Genomic DNA, 20,921 nt, shown 5'->3' with positions numbered 1-20,921 from the left:
AATGATTGGTTAAGTGTTAGATAAGCACTGTCTCCCATGTAGGTGTTTCCTTGGTACCCAAAAGTAAACAGGCTCCCAGATAAGGGACACCAAGCCAGAAAATAGGTCACAATAAACGTTGTCATTTAGGAAAAAAAAAAAAAAAAGCTCATTTATGGAAAGGTAGGAATTCTAGCGCATAATCAAATTTACTTTCCTGAAAACAAACAAAAAAAAAATTAGCAGTTTGTAAGTCTGTCCCTTGTGCCTCAATAAAATAGGCAATTGCACTCTCAAGAAAGGACGTTAGGCTAATATTTATATCAAGTTTCTCTCTTTCAGAGAAAAGAAAGCAAAAAGAAAGTGAAAATCCTGAATTTGATGATATGCATCGGGGCTTATATCCTGGGCTTCAAGGAAACTGCTTCACCTGCAGCTGGCATCACCCCTCCTCCAGTGTGGCCCCTCCTCCAGTGTGGCCCCTCCGCTTTGTACTACTTCCTGCTTCTCTCTCAGCAATTCCATAAGGCACCAAGTTATTAAAATCTGCCCTCCTTCACATAAAAATGAAATCCAAATTCAAACTGCATCTCTTTCCAAAGAGAATTGTGAGATCAGAGAAGTGGTTACTTTTGGCAGCAGGCCTCCCAGAATCTTCTCTGCATCTCACGTAGGGTTAATTATGGCAGAATGCAACCGTGATCAGTACTTTTGTTCTGAGAAGAGGCTGTGTCAACACGCGAGCCAGCTGCGAAGATGAAGGTGTTTTGAATGGTGCATGGCTTTGCATAGTTCCATGCAAACAGGCCGTCTGGTTCAGAGGATGAGACACACTTACGGTACTCCAATTCCAAAGCCAATTTCTCATTTAGCTTTTGAATAATGAGATTTCATACCCCATAGAGGTGTTGGTGATTCAAGCATCTGGCAAAACTGATCATTTCTAATTTAAATTGTTCAGTGAGCTGACTGAGACCCTACCTTTTGTCCCTGCACATCTGTCGTGATGTGGTCGGCTTCCCCATCCTCAATCTCCCCCATCTTCACGACACTGACTTCTATGGTGCCAACAACTTTGCCACCATCTGAAGTTCTGCAACCAAAAATAAATGAAATGGAGAGGTGAGAATCTTCTTTTTCCTGAAAGTATGTCCAAACACGTTTTTCTCTGAAAACCACTAACATTGCTTTTTTTTCACCTGCATTGGTTGTAATTAAACAAATCTGCAAAAAACATACTGAAACATGTTAATAGTGTTGGCATTGTTTTTAATTTCCAAAGAAAACTCATCATGAATTTGTGCAGTAAATGCATGGACTGTCAAATACTATCTCATGCAGGTAAAAGCTCCTCAGCGCTCTCAGGAGTAGCTGCCAGGACCATGGTTCCAGGCCCAGTTTGGCAACTCCACGTCTCTACAACAGCATAAACCCTGGCTCCTCTATACCAGTCGCATGGGATACTGTGCACAACTACTACAGAAACCACAGCTGAATAAAACAGAAAAGAGCATAAACATCTCTGTATTCCTCTACGACCCAGCCATTGGCTATAAAATCTGCTTTTATGCCTTTTGCATAATATCATTTCTCTTTCTCAGAGACCAAGAAAAGAAGATTTCTCTCCCAGCAAACACACACACACAAAAAAAAGAAGGTACCTGCAGAGCAGAAATTAGCGACAGAGATCATCTAGCACAACCCATTACTCTTTCAGATAAAGAAACTGAGACTCAAGGAGGTAGAAAGCCTCATGCATGGAAGCAAACTGGCGAAACCAGAAACCCAGGTTTGTACCTTCTTTGAGTCTGTTGGCCACTGAACAACTCTTCCCTACTTAATGATAATGATAATTTTATTATTAAGATTTTCATCATCATTACTGTCATCAACATACAAATGTTATAGTTGACAATAATTAAAATTAAAAATAAAATTAACAACCACCCATCCTTTAAGATTCTCAAATTTTCTTTTCTGGGCAAGAAAATATACAGAATAAGTGGTGGCATCATATCATGGGAACACTGTGATACATAAGGATATTTTTCCCTTGAAACTTATTTTGAAGATGGGTAGCAAGCCTCCCATCAGTATGAGGTGTTACCATAACTTCTACCCAAGCCTAATTGACTAATACTAGTTCGGTGACACTTCATTTTCTTTATTTAGTCATCTTTTAAATTTGTTTTTAACTTTAATCTGAATACAAATAGTGTCTTTCTTTCAACCAATTCCTTCAGAATGTCACTATTTTTATTAGAGGTGTCAGAAAAGAGGAATAGGAAAATTAGTATAAGTAGTTTACCAAAATGCTAATTAAAATAATGAATAAGTTAGGTGAAAAGGAAATCCAGTTGTTACCAGATCACAGGAAGTTTTCCTCAAAACATAAAAAGTATAAATTGAAACGTATCTTTTGAATTATGCTTTTAAGAAAACCGAAATAGAAAAATTCTGGTAACATACACGTAGCTAATGTCATAATGTAATAAAATAAAGATTATGTACACAGAAAACTAAAAGTGATTTAACTAGTTTATTAATATTAATAAAATATGAAGCTTCTTGGTGATTTTTATAATACTGACTCAATTATTTGAAATTAATATAGAAAACTTAAGCATTCATTACAAAGAATATATCTATACAGATGATAATATAATCTATGATTTTGTAAAATAAAAAACTATATTAGCTCCAATTCTGGAATGGTTTTAATAATTAATTATACCATTTTCCCACTTGAAAATGACATCATAACTTGTCATAAATCACAGTGTGACATATCTCTGTACAATTCTTCAGTACTTGACAGTTAAATAAAGAGTTTAGTAAAAGCCCTCACTGTCACCACTCATAGTTTTTTCTAGAAATCTGCAGACTTCTTTTTCCCCCAAATTGATCATCAATAACAATTAAAGACATCTTCTTTTTTTTTTCTCATAGGAATTGTTTAAACTTTTGGCTTGTGCAAACTGAGCTAGCTTAATTTCTAGGTATACAAGCTTAATTTCTAGGTACAAATTCCTAAATATTTTCATTGAACTAAACCAAAAAAATGTCATGATTTGAAACAGAGAATAAGCTTCTCACAGTCAAGACTGGGTAATAAGGCGATATATGCAATAATAATTAAAAGTGTGAACTCAGGAGTTTGAGCTATCTGCTAGCTTCATGACCTTGGATAAGAAACTTAACCATGTGAAACTTTGTAAGACAGAGATGATAACTTCATTGTAAGGATTAAATTGTGACATGATTTATGTAAAGTTCTCAGCACAACGTTTTGCATAAGACAAGTGCTTCTTCCTTCTCCTTCTCTTCATCCTCATAGTAGTAGGAGCAGTATCAACCAAATTGCTATTATCATGAATATATTTTATTTAATTTGATTCTCTTCAGAAATTTTACTAAAATGGACATCTAAGACTATTGTAAAAGATTACAGGATTTCATAGCACATGCATTTCAAGAGTGATTATGTGCTCATTAGAGATACAAAGACTTAGTGATGACAGATGATGGTATAAAGCTTACATCCTAGTAGTGCAAAGAACACAAGTCTATAGCTGATGACAATGCAAGTGAACCTTTCAAAGTGCCAGAGTCAGATGAGTAAGGAATGCACCATGGGAATAAAGGAGTAAGCTTCAGAACTATAGCTTTATTTATTCCCTTTAAAAATTATCTGGCTACTTTTAAAATACAGGCATATCTTGCTTTATCGTGTTTTGCTTTGTTGAGCTTCACAGATATTGTGGGTTTTTTTTCCCCAAATTGATGGCTTGTGGCAACCCTGATTCAAGCAAGTCTATCTGTGCCATTTTTCCAACAGCATTTGCTCACTTCATGTCTCTGTGTCACATGAGATTAAGGGACACTAAAGGGATTCTAAAACCTCCCCCACCCAAAACCATTTTGCGTAAGAAGCTGTGAGTACCCTGAAGCATGCTTCTTCATCTGAGATTCGTGGGAGATGGAATGGGGAATGCAGGTAATAAACTGAAGAATTGAACCCAAGACACCCAAAAGCATTGTTCATCCTGTCCGTGAACTGGAACATGAGACGTAGAAGCAGTTTCCAATTTATTCTATACAATTTACTACACACAAAGTATGGATATTCAACACCTCTCTTCAATCAGGAGAGTCACAACTGAAATATCTATTTCATGTTTCTAAAGGCTGTTTCAAAGGTGATTTCATAAAAATTTACCAAAAAAATTCATTCTTAAAGCATGAATTATGTTTCCAATTTATCACCCATCAGGTTCAGGGGGCTACTAATCATTACTTCACCCTTATTAATCAGCAAAATCCTACTGACTTTTGTTTAATGGAAATTCTTCAGAGCTGCATGGCAGACATACTGAAGAGAATTCCAGGCTAGGAATCAAGAAACCAAAGCACAACGTCCAGCTCAGCTGCTCACTAGCTATGTGACCAACGACATACTGCTTCAGTTCTCTGGATTTCAGTTTCCTGTACTGCAAAACAAAGAGTTGATCTCTGACAGCTATAATATCAGCGCTCAAACTTCATGCTCTGACGAGGCTAGAATTCAATCACTTGGTTCCATCATAGGCATCCTAGACTATCGTGGGCGGACACAGCTTTGGGAAAAATCAAGGGCAGATTGTCCTCCTCACTCCCCACCTTCCCGTCCAACCTTCCCCCAAACAAACCAACCAAATGCATGCCAAACCTGAAAAGTGACTTAACACTTACAGTCAAATACAAAGGCTAGTTTTTCTTATAGTATCCAACGTGTATATATATATATATATATATATATTTTATTACCATTATGGCACATGGCATTTTCACAAGGATACAAATTTGATAGAACCAAACAAAAGTGATCTTCACACAATTTCCTAGCAATTTATATGGCACTAGGAACAGGCTGCAGCTATAAATAACTATCTTAATCTATACAAAGAAGAGAGAGAGAAAAAGAAAACCATGTCATCTCAAACAGTCTCTTGTCAGGTCATTACCCACTGCTTAATTCACAGAGTTATTATAAGAGAAGTAAAAGATGAATAGTTCTTGGCAGCTATGTTATTTCAATCACAACATCAAGTTCCTATTTCTCTCAGCAGATACACTTAAATATTTAACCATGCCAACAAGATGGAAGACAGAGGAGGGGAAATTTCAGCAACACAAATCAACACTTCCTTATCAATTAGATTTTCAGTATGCATAATACATTAGTGATTGGGATTTTTCAAAATCCTCCTTTAACATAACTCTCATAATGCTTCCTAGTGAAATATTCAATCTCACATGCTGAAATATTTAAATATTTTTGGAAGACTGAGGGAAAGGGGATATGAAACAGTCTTCAATTTAATGACGCTTTTCCTCTAAACTCTTCACCACCTATTGTACCATCCTTAGTAGAAAAAAAGAAAAAATTATCCTATGGAAATGTTAAACAGAAACATGTAAATAACTCCCCTATTTTGGAAATGCCACAGAGATACACATGACTCTGTAAACATCCAAGGAAAAACTATCATTAGCACTGTCAGTCTTTGCAAATATAAAGCAGCCTTGGTGCTATGCACAGGAACCGTCATCTGTGAGATGTGCCTTGCATTTAACCCGTCTAGACATGTAACTGGGAAATGAAAATCTCACCTGGACAGAAAAATAAACAAAGGCCATATGTAAGCAAATGGAGTCAGTGAGTGAGTGTGCCTTGACTATCTTTCTGGCGAAAACTCTTATCTAGCAGTGCTAGATTTGCTTAGGTCTCACAGAAGTGAGAGTTCTATGTAAGTAGATATGACTAAATGCACCTCTACTCTGGCTGAAATTCACAAATACCAGAAGTCACAGAATACATTCAAACTAATCCTCAAATAAAACCTTTCAGTAGTTCTTAAAATTGCAGCTTACACACTCTAAGGTTTTGCCTTTGATTTTTTCCTCCTTTCTCGTTACAAGCTTGCCTTTAGAAATTCCTTCCACTATTGTGGGATTCAGTTACCCTGTCTATGAGGATCCACCACAATTCCATACTCCCTACTCTGACCTGACTTCCTGACCAAGAACTGCAAATTCCTTTTGTCCTGGTATCATTTGACATTCGATAGACTTGAAACCTCAACTCAAACTTCAACCCACTTACATCAGTAGCATATCATTCCTCAGAGATCAAAACCACAAAACATTTCATTTCTACCTGTGCTTTGCCCCTACTGTGCAATAAGGCACAAAGTCATAGTGATTCTTCCTCAATGTCTCTTACATGTGTCTCTTCCCAACAGCAACATCCAGTTATTCTCATCAACTCTCTTTCATTACACTTCAGGAAACTACCTCCCATCTTCCAGTATCTTCCTCTGCCATCCCGTCCATGTCGAGCTTTCCTCTTAAAGCCCCACTGTCACATTTTACTTTCCTTCCTCTGTCAAAATCCTTTAGACACTGCGCAAAGCCTGCCCAGAGACTCTGCAGTGTAGCCTGTCTCTGAAGACCTTATATCAGGACTTGTCAAGGGTTAGGGACAGCTCAGTACTTTTGCCTCAAACTGACCCTTGTCTTCACACGCCATTAAATAATGGAGGATGGTTTAGAGGAAAGTGAACTTTGAGTGACAAGGTCCTTGGTTATGGTGTTGGCTCTTTATCATAAACACCTATGTGTTTGTGAGAAGGCAACTCAGCCTCTATTAAGATTTACCAGCTATAAAATATGAAAGCAGTAAACCATCCTACTTATAAGACATATGTGTCCAAAAATAAAAGGTCTTAAGTTAAAATATAAAAATGCTTTTGTGTATGGTAATGAGTACGACTGTTACACAATTCTGAGCCACAGAACTTCGAGAGCCCATAGTAGATACGTAGACTAGCCATTTTTCAGACTAATTGGCATGTGGATTTCTCTTTACTGCTGAAAACAGTAGTATCCAAATATGAGTGATTCCCCTAACACAAATAAGCTAAAGACATCTTTCCCTCCCGTGACTCTATGAAAAATACACACATAGTGAGTTACATTTGGAAACCTGATTTCAATACTAAATGTAAAGTATAAACTATCTCTTTGAATGTAAGAAATATCCCATCAGCAAGGTGAGAAAACAAGGTTGGCATCTTGCAGATGTCCCTGTTGGGACTCATAGGCAACCAAAATTACATGAAAATTATTAGGAAACCATGAGCTACACATTGGTAGACAAGATGCTGCAAGTGAGACAAAGGAAGCACACTCTACTCTCTTGTACCTGTCGAATGAAACTATAAAACCTGGACAGGATGCTCAGAGCAGCTATTCGAGGACTTAAAGTAAACAGCGCCAGGCATACTGGGGAAGAAGATCAGAAGCTTAACTATCACTGATGAACCAGCATTACTTTACCATTTTCCCCCTCTGGTATCTCATGATCTAGACCCAGCACAGCCCCAAGCCCAGAGATGCTCATAGTGTGGGCAGAGAAAGCCCCAGGAGAAGCCCTCTAGCCCTGGCTCAGAGAACAGAGCAGAGGTCTCCTAACACTCAGAAGAATGATGAAATCCCTTTTCTTTTTCCCACTCTCTTGTGTCCCAGCTCCCACGTAACCCAGTGGTGGCAGCAGCAAAAGTGGCAGCGCGGAGGACCTGCAGGCGCCTAAAATTACGAGGAAGGGAAAGTTTCCTCTCTGATTGGAGCTGTGAGCCCAAGGGTATGGGGTGAACGCCCTTGCCCTTTATTTTTCATCTCTCTCTGCTCTTTCCAGAAGGGGGTGCAATTGAGTGACAGAGAAGGGAAAATAAAACCCCAGCTTTCTGGATGAAGTTCAAAAAAGGAAGCCACAGGAGACAGGAATGTTCCAGGGGGAGAGGAAGAGGCTCAGGAAGGAACTTCTTAATGTTGTTCATGAACTTCTGGGCTTACCCCAAGCTGTGCATGCATGGATCTAAATAGCGTATCAGACACTTTGAGAAATAATTATGGACTACACCACACTCCAGCTCCTAGACTGTCACCTGGGTGACAAACTTGAAGGACAGGAACAAATAACATTACAAAAGTTTTGCAAACAGAAGTGATATTGAAATGGTATTGAAATGACAAGTTTTCACAGGACACCATGTCAACATACAAATATGTAGCAGTTAACAATTAGGAACTGAAATTTTATACACACACACACACACACACAAACACACACATACACACACACACACATATATATCTTTTATAATAAGTCCAAAACAAATAAAGTACTTAAGTATACATCCAATAAAAATGTATAAGATCTATATGCTGAAAACTACAAATGATGATGGAAGAAATCAAAAAAAGGTCTAAATAAATGGTGAGGCATACTGTGTTCATGTATTGAAAGACTTAACTTTACAAAGATGTCAATTCTCCCCAAAATGACCTACAGATTTAAGACAATACCAATTAAAATTCCAACAACATTTTTTGTAGATACTGATAGAGCTGACTCAAAAATTTATCAAAAGCATAGTTACTAGAATGCCCGTGTACTTTTGAGAAATAAGAACAAGCATGGAGAAATTGTATCTACTGGTTTAAAGACTTATTTTAAATCTACAGTAATCAAAATTGTATGGTATTTGCAAAGAGACAGATATATTGATAAATGAAACAGAATACAGAAACTATGTGGCCAAGTGTTTTGACAAAGTTACAGTCAATGTGCTAGATAAAGAATAGTCCTTTCAACAAATGGTTCTGGAACAATCAGACATCCACTTAGGGAAAAAATGAAAGTCTACTTAAACTTCTCAACTGAAACAAAAATTAAAATGGCTCATTGACCTAAATGTAAAACATAAAAATAGAAAACTTTTAAAAAAAAAGACATATGAGAAAAGTCTTCATGAACTGGCTAAGTCAAAGTGTTCTTAAATATGCACCATCTAAAGAAGAAAAAATTTGATACACTGAACTTCATCAAAATTGACACATTTGCTCTGTGAAAGACACTGTCACATGAATGAAAAGACAAGCTACTGACTGGAAAGAAAACATCTGCAAATCATGTATCTGACAGAATTTGCATCCCAAATACATAAAGAGCCCTCAAAACTCAACAGCAAGAAAATGAACAACATAATAAATAAACAGGCAAACAAGTCGAACAGACGTGTCTCAAGAAGAGGATATACAGATAACAAATGGCCCGTGGAAAACTGGGTGTTAGAAAAATGAAAATTAAAAGCACTATGAGATGTCATTCTATACCTTAGAATGGCTGGTGAGGGGGCAGAGCCACTGAAACTCTTGTACGCTGCTGGTGGGGGAAACAGCGCAGCAGTTTCTTACAGAGTTCAACACATACTTGCCATATGACTCAGAAACTCCAATCCTAGGTATTTACCCTAAAGATATGAAAACTTAGGGTCACAGGAAAACCTGCACATGAATATTTTAGTAGCTCCATTCATAATCACTCAAAACTGGAAAGAACCAAAATATACTTTACTATGGACAGTTCAATACACTGTGGTACCACCCCATCGTGAACTACTACTCAGCAATGAAAAAAACAACTGCTGTTGATATGCACAATACCTTGATGAACTGCACAGTCATTAGACTGAATAAATGAAGCCAGTCTCAAAAGGATCTGTACTTTATGATTCAATGACTTTCTCAAAAAGTAAGAGGTATGGTGATGGAGAACACAGATAGACGGTGGTTGCCAGAGGTTGGCATGGGTGGAGGCATGAATCAAAGGGACAGAGGGAGGGAGATTCCTCTACGGTCATGAAATAGTTCTGTATCCTGACTGTGGTGGTGGTTACAAGAATCTACACATTGTTAAAATTCATGGGACTGTACACAATAAAAAGTCAATTTTACGGAATGTTTATAAAATAGAACAAACTAACAGCCATTTAGTCTGTGAATACAAAACCACATTACTAAATGGCTATTCCCTTCCATGCGAACAAAATCTAATTTCTGGCAACATTTATTTGAGTCAAAGTGTCACTTATACCATGCTCTATGCTTTCAAAATATCTGCCGACACAGAAATGTCACATGTGAGAGGAAGGAAACTTCTCCACCTGAAAAATGGCGGGTATTTCGTCAGAGAATGGAGAAAAAAATTGCTCATGCAGGCGGTGCAATGAATTTCCCAAGCCAATGGCTCCTGTTCATGGGATAGATCAACTGGCCACCCACTGTCTGAATTTACTCATGTTTAGATTTACAAAAGAGAAACTATTGCTAAGGCTTCCTGTTGAGTTAGTTTATTTTATTATATTTATTAGTTTGAATTATTAAGAGAAAGAAAAAGATTGAAAGGGAAAAAGCACTCTACATATTAAGCCGAGACCACTGGAAGAGGAAGGGAATAGTAGCAAGAAAGGTTTTACAGGAGGTTATATACAGACTGCTGGGAAACCTGACTTAATGCAGACATTTTTTTAAAAGCAAAAAATATAGACATTTTAAAAACCAAACAACCAGGATAGACAGCTAGGCAAAAATTTTTTTTCTTACTAAAATGGACATGTTCCTACAGCAGAAATTCTTTACAACAATGGTTTGTAAATGTCACAAAACCAATCAAAATACTCTAAGCTACTTTGAAAAAACATTCCAGAGATAACAGGCATAGAGAATTAAAGGATTCAATTATTAAATAATTAGGATCAGAGTGATGGGTCAATATTTAATATTCAAATTTTGAATTACATATATTTATTAGAAGTTTTGTGCTTTTGGGTTTTATGTCAGTTTCTTAATAGTAGGAAATAGTGCAAAGAGACTTTTTGTAAAGCTAGCATTAAAAGGTCAAAGTTGTATAGTGTATGAACATAACTTTAGAATATAATGTATTTCAAACCTCTGTGGTAAGAAATTCACTAAGCTTTAAATTGTACAATGAGGCATACACTCTGAAACCAAGCAATTACTAGTGCCTATATTTTTCTGCTTAATCACATTTAGATTTGTTTTAAATTCTTCAGATATTGAGTTACAAAATTTTGCAATTTTAAAAATATTTTATCCTCCTCTAATATGACAATATTTTTAATGAAAAAAAGAGTTTCCCAAATTATGAATTTCCATAGAAATACAAAAATGAGGTGGTCAAAACCCAGAAAATGCCATTTGAACAAACACCTAAAGGACACAAGGAAGTGAGCCACATATCTTTCTTAGGGGAAGATGTTTGAAGGTAGAAGAACCAGATGGTCTAAAGGTCTTACAGTGGAACATGGTCCCCGTGTTCAAGGAAGAGCCAAGACCCCATGGTGGCTGAAGCTGGGTAGATGGGGAGAAAGTACTAGAAGACTAAGTCAGAGAGGTATGTATTAATTTTATATCACTGCATAATGAATGACCACAAACCCACTAACTTAAAACAACACCGATTTACTACCTCATCGTTTCTACAGATCAAAAGCTGCGCTAAGTCATCTACTCAGGGCTAAAGCCAAGATGAAGGCTGAGCTGCACTCCCACAAGGAGGCTTTAGGGAAGAGTCCACCTAGGGAAGAATCCTCTGCTGGCTCGTTCAGGTTGTTGGTAGAATTTATTTCCTTATGGCCGTGTGACTAGGGTCCTCGTTTTCTTGCTAGTGATCAACCGAGATGATGCTCAGCTCCGATTTTTACCACACACAAGATGACTGTTGGCTTTTTCAAGGCTATCAGGAGACTTTCTCTCTCTAGTCTGCTGAGATGGTATCTCAGTTACAGGAGTGACTGTCCCATCACCTTTGGGATATGGAATAACTAAATAAAGGCAGTGATTACCCCATCATATATTCACAGGTCCTAACCACACTCAAGGGGATGGGATGCTGCAGGACGTTTATCTCAGGGAAGTGGGAATCTTAAGGGACATCTTAACATTCTGCCAACCACAAGTAATGGTGAATGAGATAATCTAGAGCTTTAGAGGCCACTGTCAAAACTTTGCTTCTTACTCTGAGTGAGGTAGAGGACCAACGAAGACTGAATAGACACAGGTTTTAAAGTGAGAATTTGGGCTGTAAGGCAGAGAATAGACTGTAAGGGAGCAAAGAGAGAAGCATGAAGATGACACAGAAAAAAATCTGAGTGAAGTTGAGATGTGTCAGATTCTAGTTTGATTTTGAAGGTGGAACTAACGAGGTCTTGTGATTGGTTGGATATAGAGATAAGAAAAAGAGTAATCAGAGACTACAGAGATTATCACCTGAACAAAGGAAGGGGTGGAATTGCAGTTTCCTGAGATGGGAAGACTGTGAGGATAAAAGGATTTTAGGGGAAGGAGTGGGCAGCAGGCAAGAGCGAGGAGCTCAGTTTTGAACATTTTGTATTTGAGACATTTCAAGTTCAAGTAAAGATGTCATTGGGTGTTTGGATATGAGAGTCTGGAGCTCAAGGCATCAGTCAAGGCTAGAGACCAAAATACGGGAAACATCAAGATACAGATGATATTAAAAGCTCCGAGGCTGGATGGAAGTGAGTGAATGAAGGGTGAGAAAAGAAACATTCCTAAGCTGAGATACAGGCCACTTTGACATTTAGAGGTCAAGGTGATAAACAACCTGCAGAAGAAACGGAAGAGGGACAGCCAGCTTCCTGGAGGAAGGAAGGGAAAAAGAAAGTCTGGTACTTCAGATACCAAGTGAGGAATGTGTTTTAAGGAGGGAATGACCCATCGTGCAGATACACCAAGGAAAAGGAACACTGAGAACTGTCCCTGGGATTTGACAACGTAGAAGCCATTCATCCCTGATAGTGACTGTAGCTGTTTAGGTTGAGTGTTGGGGATGAAAGCTTGATGAGAACGGGTTCAAAACACAATCAGAAGAGGCAAAGCAGACACAGCTCTCAAAGTGGCTCTCCTGTAAAGAACAGGGAAATGAAGCATAAGTTAGAAGGCGATGTGGGAGATTCAGTAGTATGTTTGTGCTAACAGACATGACCTAGCAGAGCCGGAGTAATTTACGATACAAGAGTGAAAGGGGATAATTGCTGGAGTAATGTTCTAGGACAAGTGAGAAGAGACAGAATCTAAAAGACTAGTGGAGATGACTTGAGACATGAAGCTGACTTTATCTATAGCAACAGGAAGGAAGGCAGAGTAGATGCTGGTAGGTTGATAAATACAGCGTGGGAAATTGTCAAATTCCTCTTCTCAGTGAAACAGAAACCAGATACATCAGCAAAGAATGAGGAAGAGGGGGGATATTTTGGAGGTTCTGGGAACAAAGAGGTGTAAAATAACAGTCCAGGAAAGTGGGAGAGCAAATGGACCGGGGAAATATAGTAGGACTGTAGAGTACCAGTGAGGATACCCATGAAGTTACGGCAGGAACCCAGCTGAAACCTGGCCTCATGGAAGTCAGGTTTTCCTAGCCCACACTGCTACAGAGACTCAAGTATGGAGGAGGTGAACAAAATGTATTTGATCACAGTTTTTGTTGTAGCATTTATTTTTACTTTATCTATCTATCTATCTATCTATCTATCTATCTATCTATCTATCTACCTACCTACCTACCTACCTACCTATCTTTCAATCTACCTATACTTTGCTCAAGGAGTACAGTAAAAGGGGCACAGGAGTTGAGGACGTATGAGAAGAAATTGTGATTTCTCAGTGATGGACCATGGAATCTCAACTGGATAAGAAAAGAAGAGTGGATATGGGGGAGGAGGATGGGCGGGTAGAAACATGACTTTGCAGTCAATGAGTTGGTGCAGTCAAAGAGCACCTAGAAAGAGTACACTGGAAACATAGGAGATGGAAATCAGAAAATAGAATACTTAAATATGAACTTAAAGTTAAGACTCTGGGTGGGGATGGGATTAACGACAAGACCAAGGGGATGACCACAGGAGTGGGTTGCTGAGGTAGGACAGAGAAAAGCCTGAAAGACCAATGATCATCTGTGGTGACCACTGAATCCCAAAATGTATAGGAGGAATAATGCTGAAGAGACACAGTGAACTGCAAGTTAAGATCTTCATGAAATGAGGGGAGGTCCACCCTAGTAATGCTGAGGACCCAGTGGTATGTCAGAAGCCATAAGCCTCAGTTCCGGGGAGTTTTCAGAGGAGGTTCATCCCGCAGCAGGTATGAAGGGCAGCCACTTGGCGGGGCTGCAGAGGAGAGAGCCAGCTTCCAGTTAAACAAAGAGAAATGAATGAGGATAGGGGTCGGGGCTGAGGAGGGACCTCAGGGATCAGAATAAAGCTGGGGAGCAGAGGGCATCAGAGCCATAGTAGGGAGTGGACTAACAGGTAAAATGATGAGCAGCCATGTGGATGAAGGGTGACCTTGGAACACAGGGCTTCTGTGTGGTGACCAGTCACCCGAGAATGAGTAACAGTTCCTGCCACAATAAGGAAACTCCGTTTAGCTAGGCAAAATATGCACGGGCAGACAGGGCAGCAGTAATTTAAAAATACTCTGAAGATCTGAAATTTCCCATTTTCTGATTTTTAACTTGTTCTGCTACATAGTCTTAACAACGCATTACTAAATCATCTGGTAATTATTTTCGAGGTCAAAATGTGACTGATTCACAGTTAAATCAGTCTAGATAGAACAATACAGATTTCTACAGAACTTCTTTTGTTAAAAGGAAGAAAAGTAATTAAGGTAAAGTTCAAGATACCCTGCTGTATGGATACAGTATACTGCTTTTATTCATGCTAAATAGATTCTGAAGATCAGCAGGAATAAATCGAATGGCCTGCACCTGTTTTTCAACATAAAGTGCATGAGAAAGCCATTACTTGTTATCTGAATATCTCCCTTTTAAAACATTATTTTAAGATTTCTGATTCTAAGACTATCACTGAGGAATTAAAAGGTCATATCACATCTTTTTTAAAAATCCATGTAGGAAAACAAATGGCTTTTGGTCTTTGGCAGACTGAAATTCTAACAGGAAGCAGAAAGGCAGTAAAAATGAAAAGTCACAGGATTAAAATTTTCAATTCAAGAGTGAGCGCTATATACCCTTTGGTAAATATTTGAGAACTGAATTGAAGTCTGTGTTCCAAGTAAGTTTCACTAGCTTTAAATAACCCTGAATGCAGCTGTTTTCTCTTTTATTCTAAGATAAAGTCCTCAGAACTCAGAATTAGGATTGAAGAAAATCAGAATGCTTAAAGCAGAAAATAACCTTAAACATCACCCAATTCGCTTTGTCGACACTGAGGCCCGGATTGTTTAAGAGAAAGGCTCAAGGTCACCTCACAGGTCATCAGCAGCACAGATATTTAAGAATAGCAGAAACCAGAAGCCCACATCTGATTTTTTTAAAATTATTTCTGAAAACCAAAAGATGAAATTGTGGTAACTCTTAAACGTATTTATTTTTAGCTTCTTGGTCAGTAAGTTGATTGTCCTTATCTGAAAAATCTTCATACAGTTGTGGTGTTCTGGTTCAACTCTCCCAAGCCCATGCCAAAGCTCTGCTCTACTTGATCTGTCTTCTGAGCAAGAGACATTTGGGGATAACTCTAGCCCTTCTTTTTAACTTTTTCCTTAGGTGTCTTCTCAGAGATAAGATCCTCTCATACGGCGGCATGGACTTCCTTGTACTCCCCCTCTGTGCCTGGAGTTGCCTCCCTTATGCACTGAGAGAACTGTCTCGTTTAAACATCACATTTCCTTCCATATACAATCTGCAATGTTTTGATTCATGATGTGCTTCCAAGGTAATTCTGCCTCGAATTCTCTGCTTTCTGAACCATAACCAGGTAATTGTTCAGTTCTGTGAGGGATGGAAAAGCTTCTTTCCACAGCTCCCTTCAGAGCCCCCCAAACTTTATTTCCAGGGGTATTTCCAGTGTGAACTGCATCCAGATGCAAAAATACTTCCACCCCATACTTTGAGAGCTCATGAATATAAGTTGCACAGACCAGCTCAGCCTCTTTAATGCAGTCATAAGCAACCTGACAAATGACGTCTCTTCTGGTTACATGGACCATCATCCCACATCTAAGTGTACTGTACTTATTTTTATCCTGCGTTGCTAACTATTTCCAAGCACAACAATCAGTTTTACCTTCTTGTAAAGTTCATTTGGTATCTTTTGAAATAGGCCTCATTCTTGACAATTTTAATAACCCCATTCCTTGAAGCAGAGAAGCAGAGATTCGTGTCTATGGCTCACTACAGATGTGCAGCAATGGCGATAACTTTTATAATTTAATTTTTACTGATGACAACAAAGAAAACACAGTTAATCTATTGGGGATATGACTTTAAAGTATATTCAAAGAACTCTGTCGGAACCAAATCCCTCTTTGCCTTAGCCTGCTCAGGCTGTTCTAAGATACCATGGTCTGGTTAGTTTAAACAACAGAAAATGCTTCCAGAAGCCCATGATCAGGGCGCCAGCGTGGCCAGATTCTGGTGAGAAATCTCTTCCTGACTGGCAGTCAGCTGCCTTCTCCCTGCGCCCTCACATGGCAGAGAGAGCGCGCACGCGCGCGCAAGCTCCCTGGGGTCTCATCTTAGAGGAGCACTAATCCCATTGTGAGGGCCCCACCTGTATGACCCCGTCTCACTTCAGTTACTTCCCAAAGAGCCCATCTCCAAATACCGTCCCCGTGGAGTTCGGGGCTTCAACAGATGCAGTTGGGGGAATACTTCAGTCCATTGCACTCTTAAAACTTCAAACTTTAAAAACTACCAGAATATAACTTAACACTGGTCATTGTTCATTACTTTTTGCTTCAAACACAGCAAACTCACTTGAATTACACTTGCGGCTCTCAGGAAAGTTTTATCTTAATCTGACTTTGATTACTGAATCTGCCATCTCTTCCTTTAAATAAGTACATTATTGCAAACCTATAAATTGTTGTGCCTATGAATTCTTTTCTCTCTTATTCATTCTGGTTTTTTTTTTTTTCATTTTCTCTGGAACTTACTAGCAATGTGGTATTGGACAATTTACTTAACACTTTTAAGCTTAAGTTTCTCATTTATAAAATGGTGACAATAATACTTCTACCTTATGAAATATTTTGAAGCTTAAACAAGACATTCTGTGCAAACATTCAGTAACCACTATTTTGTTGGTGGTGGTACTGGTGGTGGAAGCAGTGGAAAAGTGAGGGGACACAATTATTACTAGTGTTTTAAAATCTGGAATATTGCTTGGGTTTATCCTTTGCTTTACTGATGGTGAAATAATAGAAAAATATACATAGAGAGAGGTCTCTCATCTCAGTTCTTGGCACAGAACTCCTAAAATCCTTATAATTCCCCAAGTGATAAGTGCACTAGGAGAATCATTTGTGCTCAGTGTTGGGCTTTGACCCTGGTTCCTGACACAGATCTCCTAAGTCGCTTGGACTTTCCAGGGTGATAAGAGTATTTTTTGTTCAAATGAGTCCATGGTTGGTGGGCTTCTGGATGGGGGATGGTCACCAGAAAGACCAAGACAGGATTGGCAGCTTGGAACTTCCAGCTCCACACTTGCCTTCCTCGAAGGGGAGAGGGGCTGGAAATAGAGTGAATGCTCGATCATACCTATATGATGAACCCTGCATAAAAGTCTCAAATTATAGGGTTCAGAGAGCTTCTGGGTTGGTGAAAGCATTCATGTACTGGGAGCGTAGTGCCTCCCAACTTCACAGGGACAGAAGCTCCTGCTCTCAGGACCCTTCTAGACCTTGCCCTATGGATCTCTTTATCTGGCTGATCATCTGTATTCTTTACGATATCCTTTAGTATACAATAAACTGGTAAAAGTAAGTAAGTGCTTCCTGGAGTTCTGTGAAGTGTTCTAGAAAATGACTAAATCCAAGGACAGAGTCATGGGAAGTTCTGATATGTAATCAAATCGAACAGAACTTGTGGGTAACCTGACCTACTACTTACCTATGACTGGCATCTGAAGTCGGGGGCAGTCTTATGGGGCTGAACCCTAAACTTGTGGGGTCTGCACTAAGTCTGGTTAGTTACAGAATTAAGTTGAATTGTGGGACATGCAGTTGGTATCACAGAGAGTTGCCTGGTGTGGGGAAAATCCCACACATTTGGTGACCAAAAGTGTCAGAAGTGAAGTGTTCTGTGTGCGTCATAAATGAAAAACACACAGGAGTGTTTTTCCTTTATGCTGATTAAGTTTTCTGCATTATCAAATTATTATTTCTTATTTGCAGTGTGGTTTTATTTAAGCTATTATGTTTTTAACATTAGAGTCTCTCTTCTGCGTCCTGCCATTGTTTAATAAATTGATGTGCTGCACAACTTTATTGAGAGCATTGAGCAGATACTTTTTAAAATACCCTTTTATCAATGAATTTTAAAACATGGATAATTTCTCCTTCAAGTTTTTGCTTGAATGTCACTTTCCCAACGAGACTGGCACTGATCGATCACCCACTGGACCAGGCTGGCCATAGGTGGAGGAAACGTACGACGAAAGGCAGCAGGAATAAACAGCCAGGAGTTGCTGGATACTCATTTTTGAAAAAAGAAAAAGCTATTAAGGCTTAGGGTTATGAGACTCGGGTTTATGATGATGATGACAGCTGCTTGCTTTCTTTCTTTTTTTTTTTCGGGGGGTGCTATGCACCAGGCACTATTTTAATTGCATTGCATGTATTACTTTTTAAAAACCACAATGTTAACCTTGTGAGGTCCTCTTACTCCCAATCATAGATGAGGATGGTGAGCTGCCCTCAGAACTCCAAGCAGTACCTCTGTTTCTAGACTTCCCAGTTAAAGCTGATCCTGGAAGGACTGTTTTCCAGGAACATGGAGGTTATCCAATAAAAACCAATACTTTTCCTTGTATAATTCACTAGTTGGGCCCTCTAAGTAATGAAAAAATGACCTCCTTACCTCCCTCTGTCCACAGCCTCCCTCCACCCCCACCTCCCTGACCCTGTTCCCCTATTAAGTAAGTCACAGATGGAGACAGTCCTTGGGCTCCTACCCCTACGGACCTCACAGCTCATCACAGAATCCAAAATCTTCATTTTTGAGATGATAAAATTGAAGCACACACAAAAAGCTACTTCCTGAAGCTATATGTTCAGTTAATGACAGAACTTGGACCACAATTTTACTTAGAAGTGACGTGACTTGGTTTCCAGTCCCAGCTAACATGGGAGGTAATCTGCATGGCCATCCTACTGCCTGCACTGGAGGCTCACAAGTCAGCTTTATGCTCTGAATATTAATATGTATGACAAAAACAGGAGGGGAAAGGCTTTCCTAGAATAAGTATTCATCTGTTGTTACAAAATGTTGCTTGTCCCCCATTCTCAGCCTTTCCTCTAGGTTCAGAGTTGCCCAGGATTCTATTCTTAAAACTAGTTTCAGAAGGAAAATCTCCTCATCCCTTGGAAACTCATCAGTCATCCTTTCTGTCTCCATCTCTCTATGGGGAAGGCTTTAGGTGAAAAGCCTGAGAAACTTTGATTGCGGAATGGGCTTGTAGGGTGTAAAAAAGGAAAAACACTCTCCAGAATACACGTATTCCCATTTTTTTGTTCACTTTAGCCTTAAAACTCAGCAAGTTTTGCTGCCTCATCATGTTCCTGCTAGCTTTTTTGAACTCACAAACTTTTTTGAATTTACAAACACAATCTGAAAAAATGGTACAATTTCATAGCAAATACTATGAAAACAATTATATGTGTTTTTCACCTTTTCTCCACTCTGTGGAACCTTCACATAGCCTTTATTGTCTCAATATATTTTTCAAATGAACTTGGTGGGAAAGATAACCTCACTCAAATAGTATTTGTTTCAAGGACTAGTGGGGGTTGAAAGGAAGAAGAGATGGCATGAAATAAGAGGTAGAGAGAAAACGTTTTTTTTCCCTATTAAAGTATAAAAAGATCCTTTTATTAAAATCTATCTTATGAACCCATAATTTAAGCTCATCTCAGTGGCATTATTATCATCAGTAGACAGATGAAGAAATTTGAAGTAACTCAACTCTTGGTGACAGTAATGAAACTCTAACTTTGTCCAGTGTTATAATCACAGGCTGATCCTTAAAGTGCTTTAAAAGCTATATCTCCTGGTCACAGAAGCAGTTCATGCTTACCGGTACCACAGTTAAATCTCAATAGCCGAGAAATTTAGTGTTAGTTGGCAGTCTGCCCAGCAAACAAGGAAACCCCAAAACTGTTAGCGACTGTCTCTCCTATTTACTGTGGAGGTCCCTGGAAAATCTTCAGTTTGATTCTAGATAAGAGAAGAATAATCCCCACTATACACTATTTCTAAGTTTAGGATTGAAACTTTTAAAGCTGCTTTGAATTAGAGAGATTTCATCGATGTCGAGGAAGATAAAAATAAAATTAAACTCAACTTTTCTGCTCTGGTCTTTGATGGACGGATGAGGATTAGACCAAGTTTATTCTAGCACCTTAAATTTGTTTTTAATCAATCTTTATATTAAGTTCTAAAGAAATGTGTTTGTTTACTTTCCAATGTACATGTGCAAACATCAGAAAGAAGTATGTATCTACAAGCAAATTTTGTCATTTCATTTGCCTGTAATAATGTAATATATATACAGTAACACTTAAATCAGATCCAATTAAACCTTCATTCAATGATTTCAGTTAATTTTTAAACTTACTTTCTATGTAAGATGGTAAACTGTCTCATGACGCAACAAACTTACCAGTGCCACATGAGGTATACAGAAGAACCTTTAATTACCTAATTTTTTTTCTATCAAATTCCAATGAGTTTGAGTACATTGATCAAGGCACCCAATGGATCACCCACAAAATAGGCTGGGCCCACTATTAGAAGCAGCCAACCCCTTTGTAGCACTGCCTTGAGAAAAACAATTTGCTTATATTGGTATTAAAAGTAACTAAGTGGAGCAAATAATTGTGTCTGTTCTCTTCTTTCCTCACTCTTACTCTACGTCTTTTTAGCTCTGACCTCATCCTTTTCTTCTGCCTTCTTAAAATCTTTTACCATATGACTTTGTGTATTTTCTAGTTTTCCC

The 20,921-nt window shown here is 38.6% G+C and overlaps 1 protein-coding gene across 9 annotated transcripts in view; it reads right to left on the bottom strand.

Annotated features, from left to right (window-relative positions):
- Positions 1-20,921, bottom strand: part of INPP4B (inositol polyphosphate-4-phosphatase type II B) — a 661,544-nt gene that overhangs the window by 189,515 nt on the left and 451,108 nt on the right. For all 9 annotated transcript variants that reach the window (XR_010383803.1, XM_064493334.1, XM_064493318.1 and 6 more), the window contains exon 10: positions 961-1,072. Coding sequence is in view for 8 of the 9 variants with exons in the window: in XM_064493334.1 (XP_064349404.1) it covers positions 961-1,072 (112 nt within the window). In the remaining variant the exon portion in view is untranslated. The remainder of the gene's footprint in view (positions 1-960; positions 1,073-20,921) is intronic.

This window comes from Camelus dromedarius, chromosome 1 (genome assembly GCF_036321535.1).
Source record: "Camelus dromedarius isolate mCamDro1 chromosome 1, mCamDro1.pat, whole genome shotgun sequence".
Taxonomy (NCBI): Eukaryota; Metazoa; Chordata; class Mammalia; order Artiodactyla; family Camelidae; genus Camelus; species Camelus dromedarius.
The sequence above is the reverse complement of the archived record's forward strand: the minus strand, read 5'-3'. Positions and strand labels throughout refer to the sequence as shown.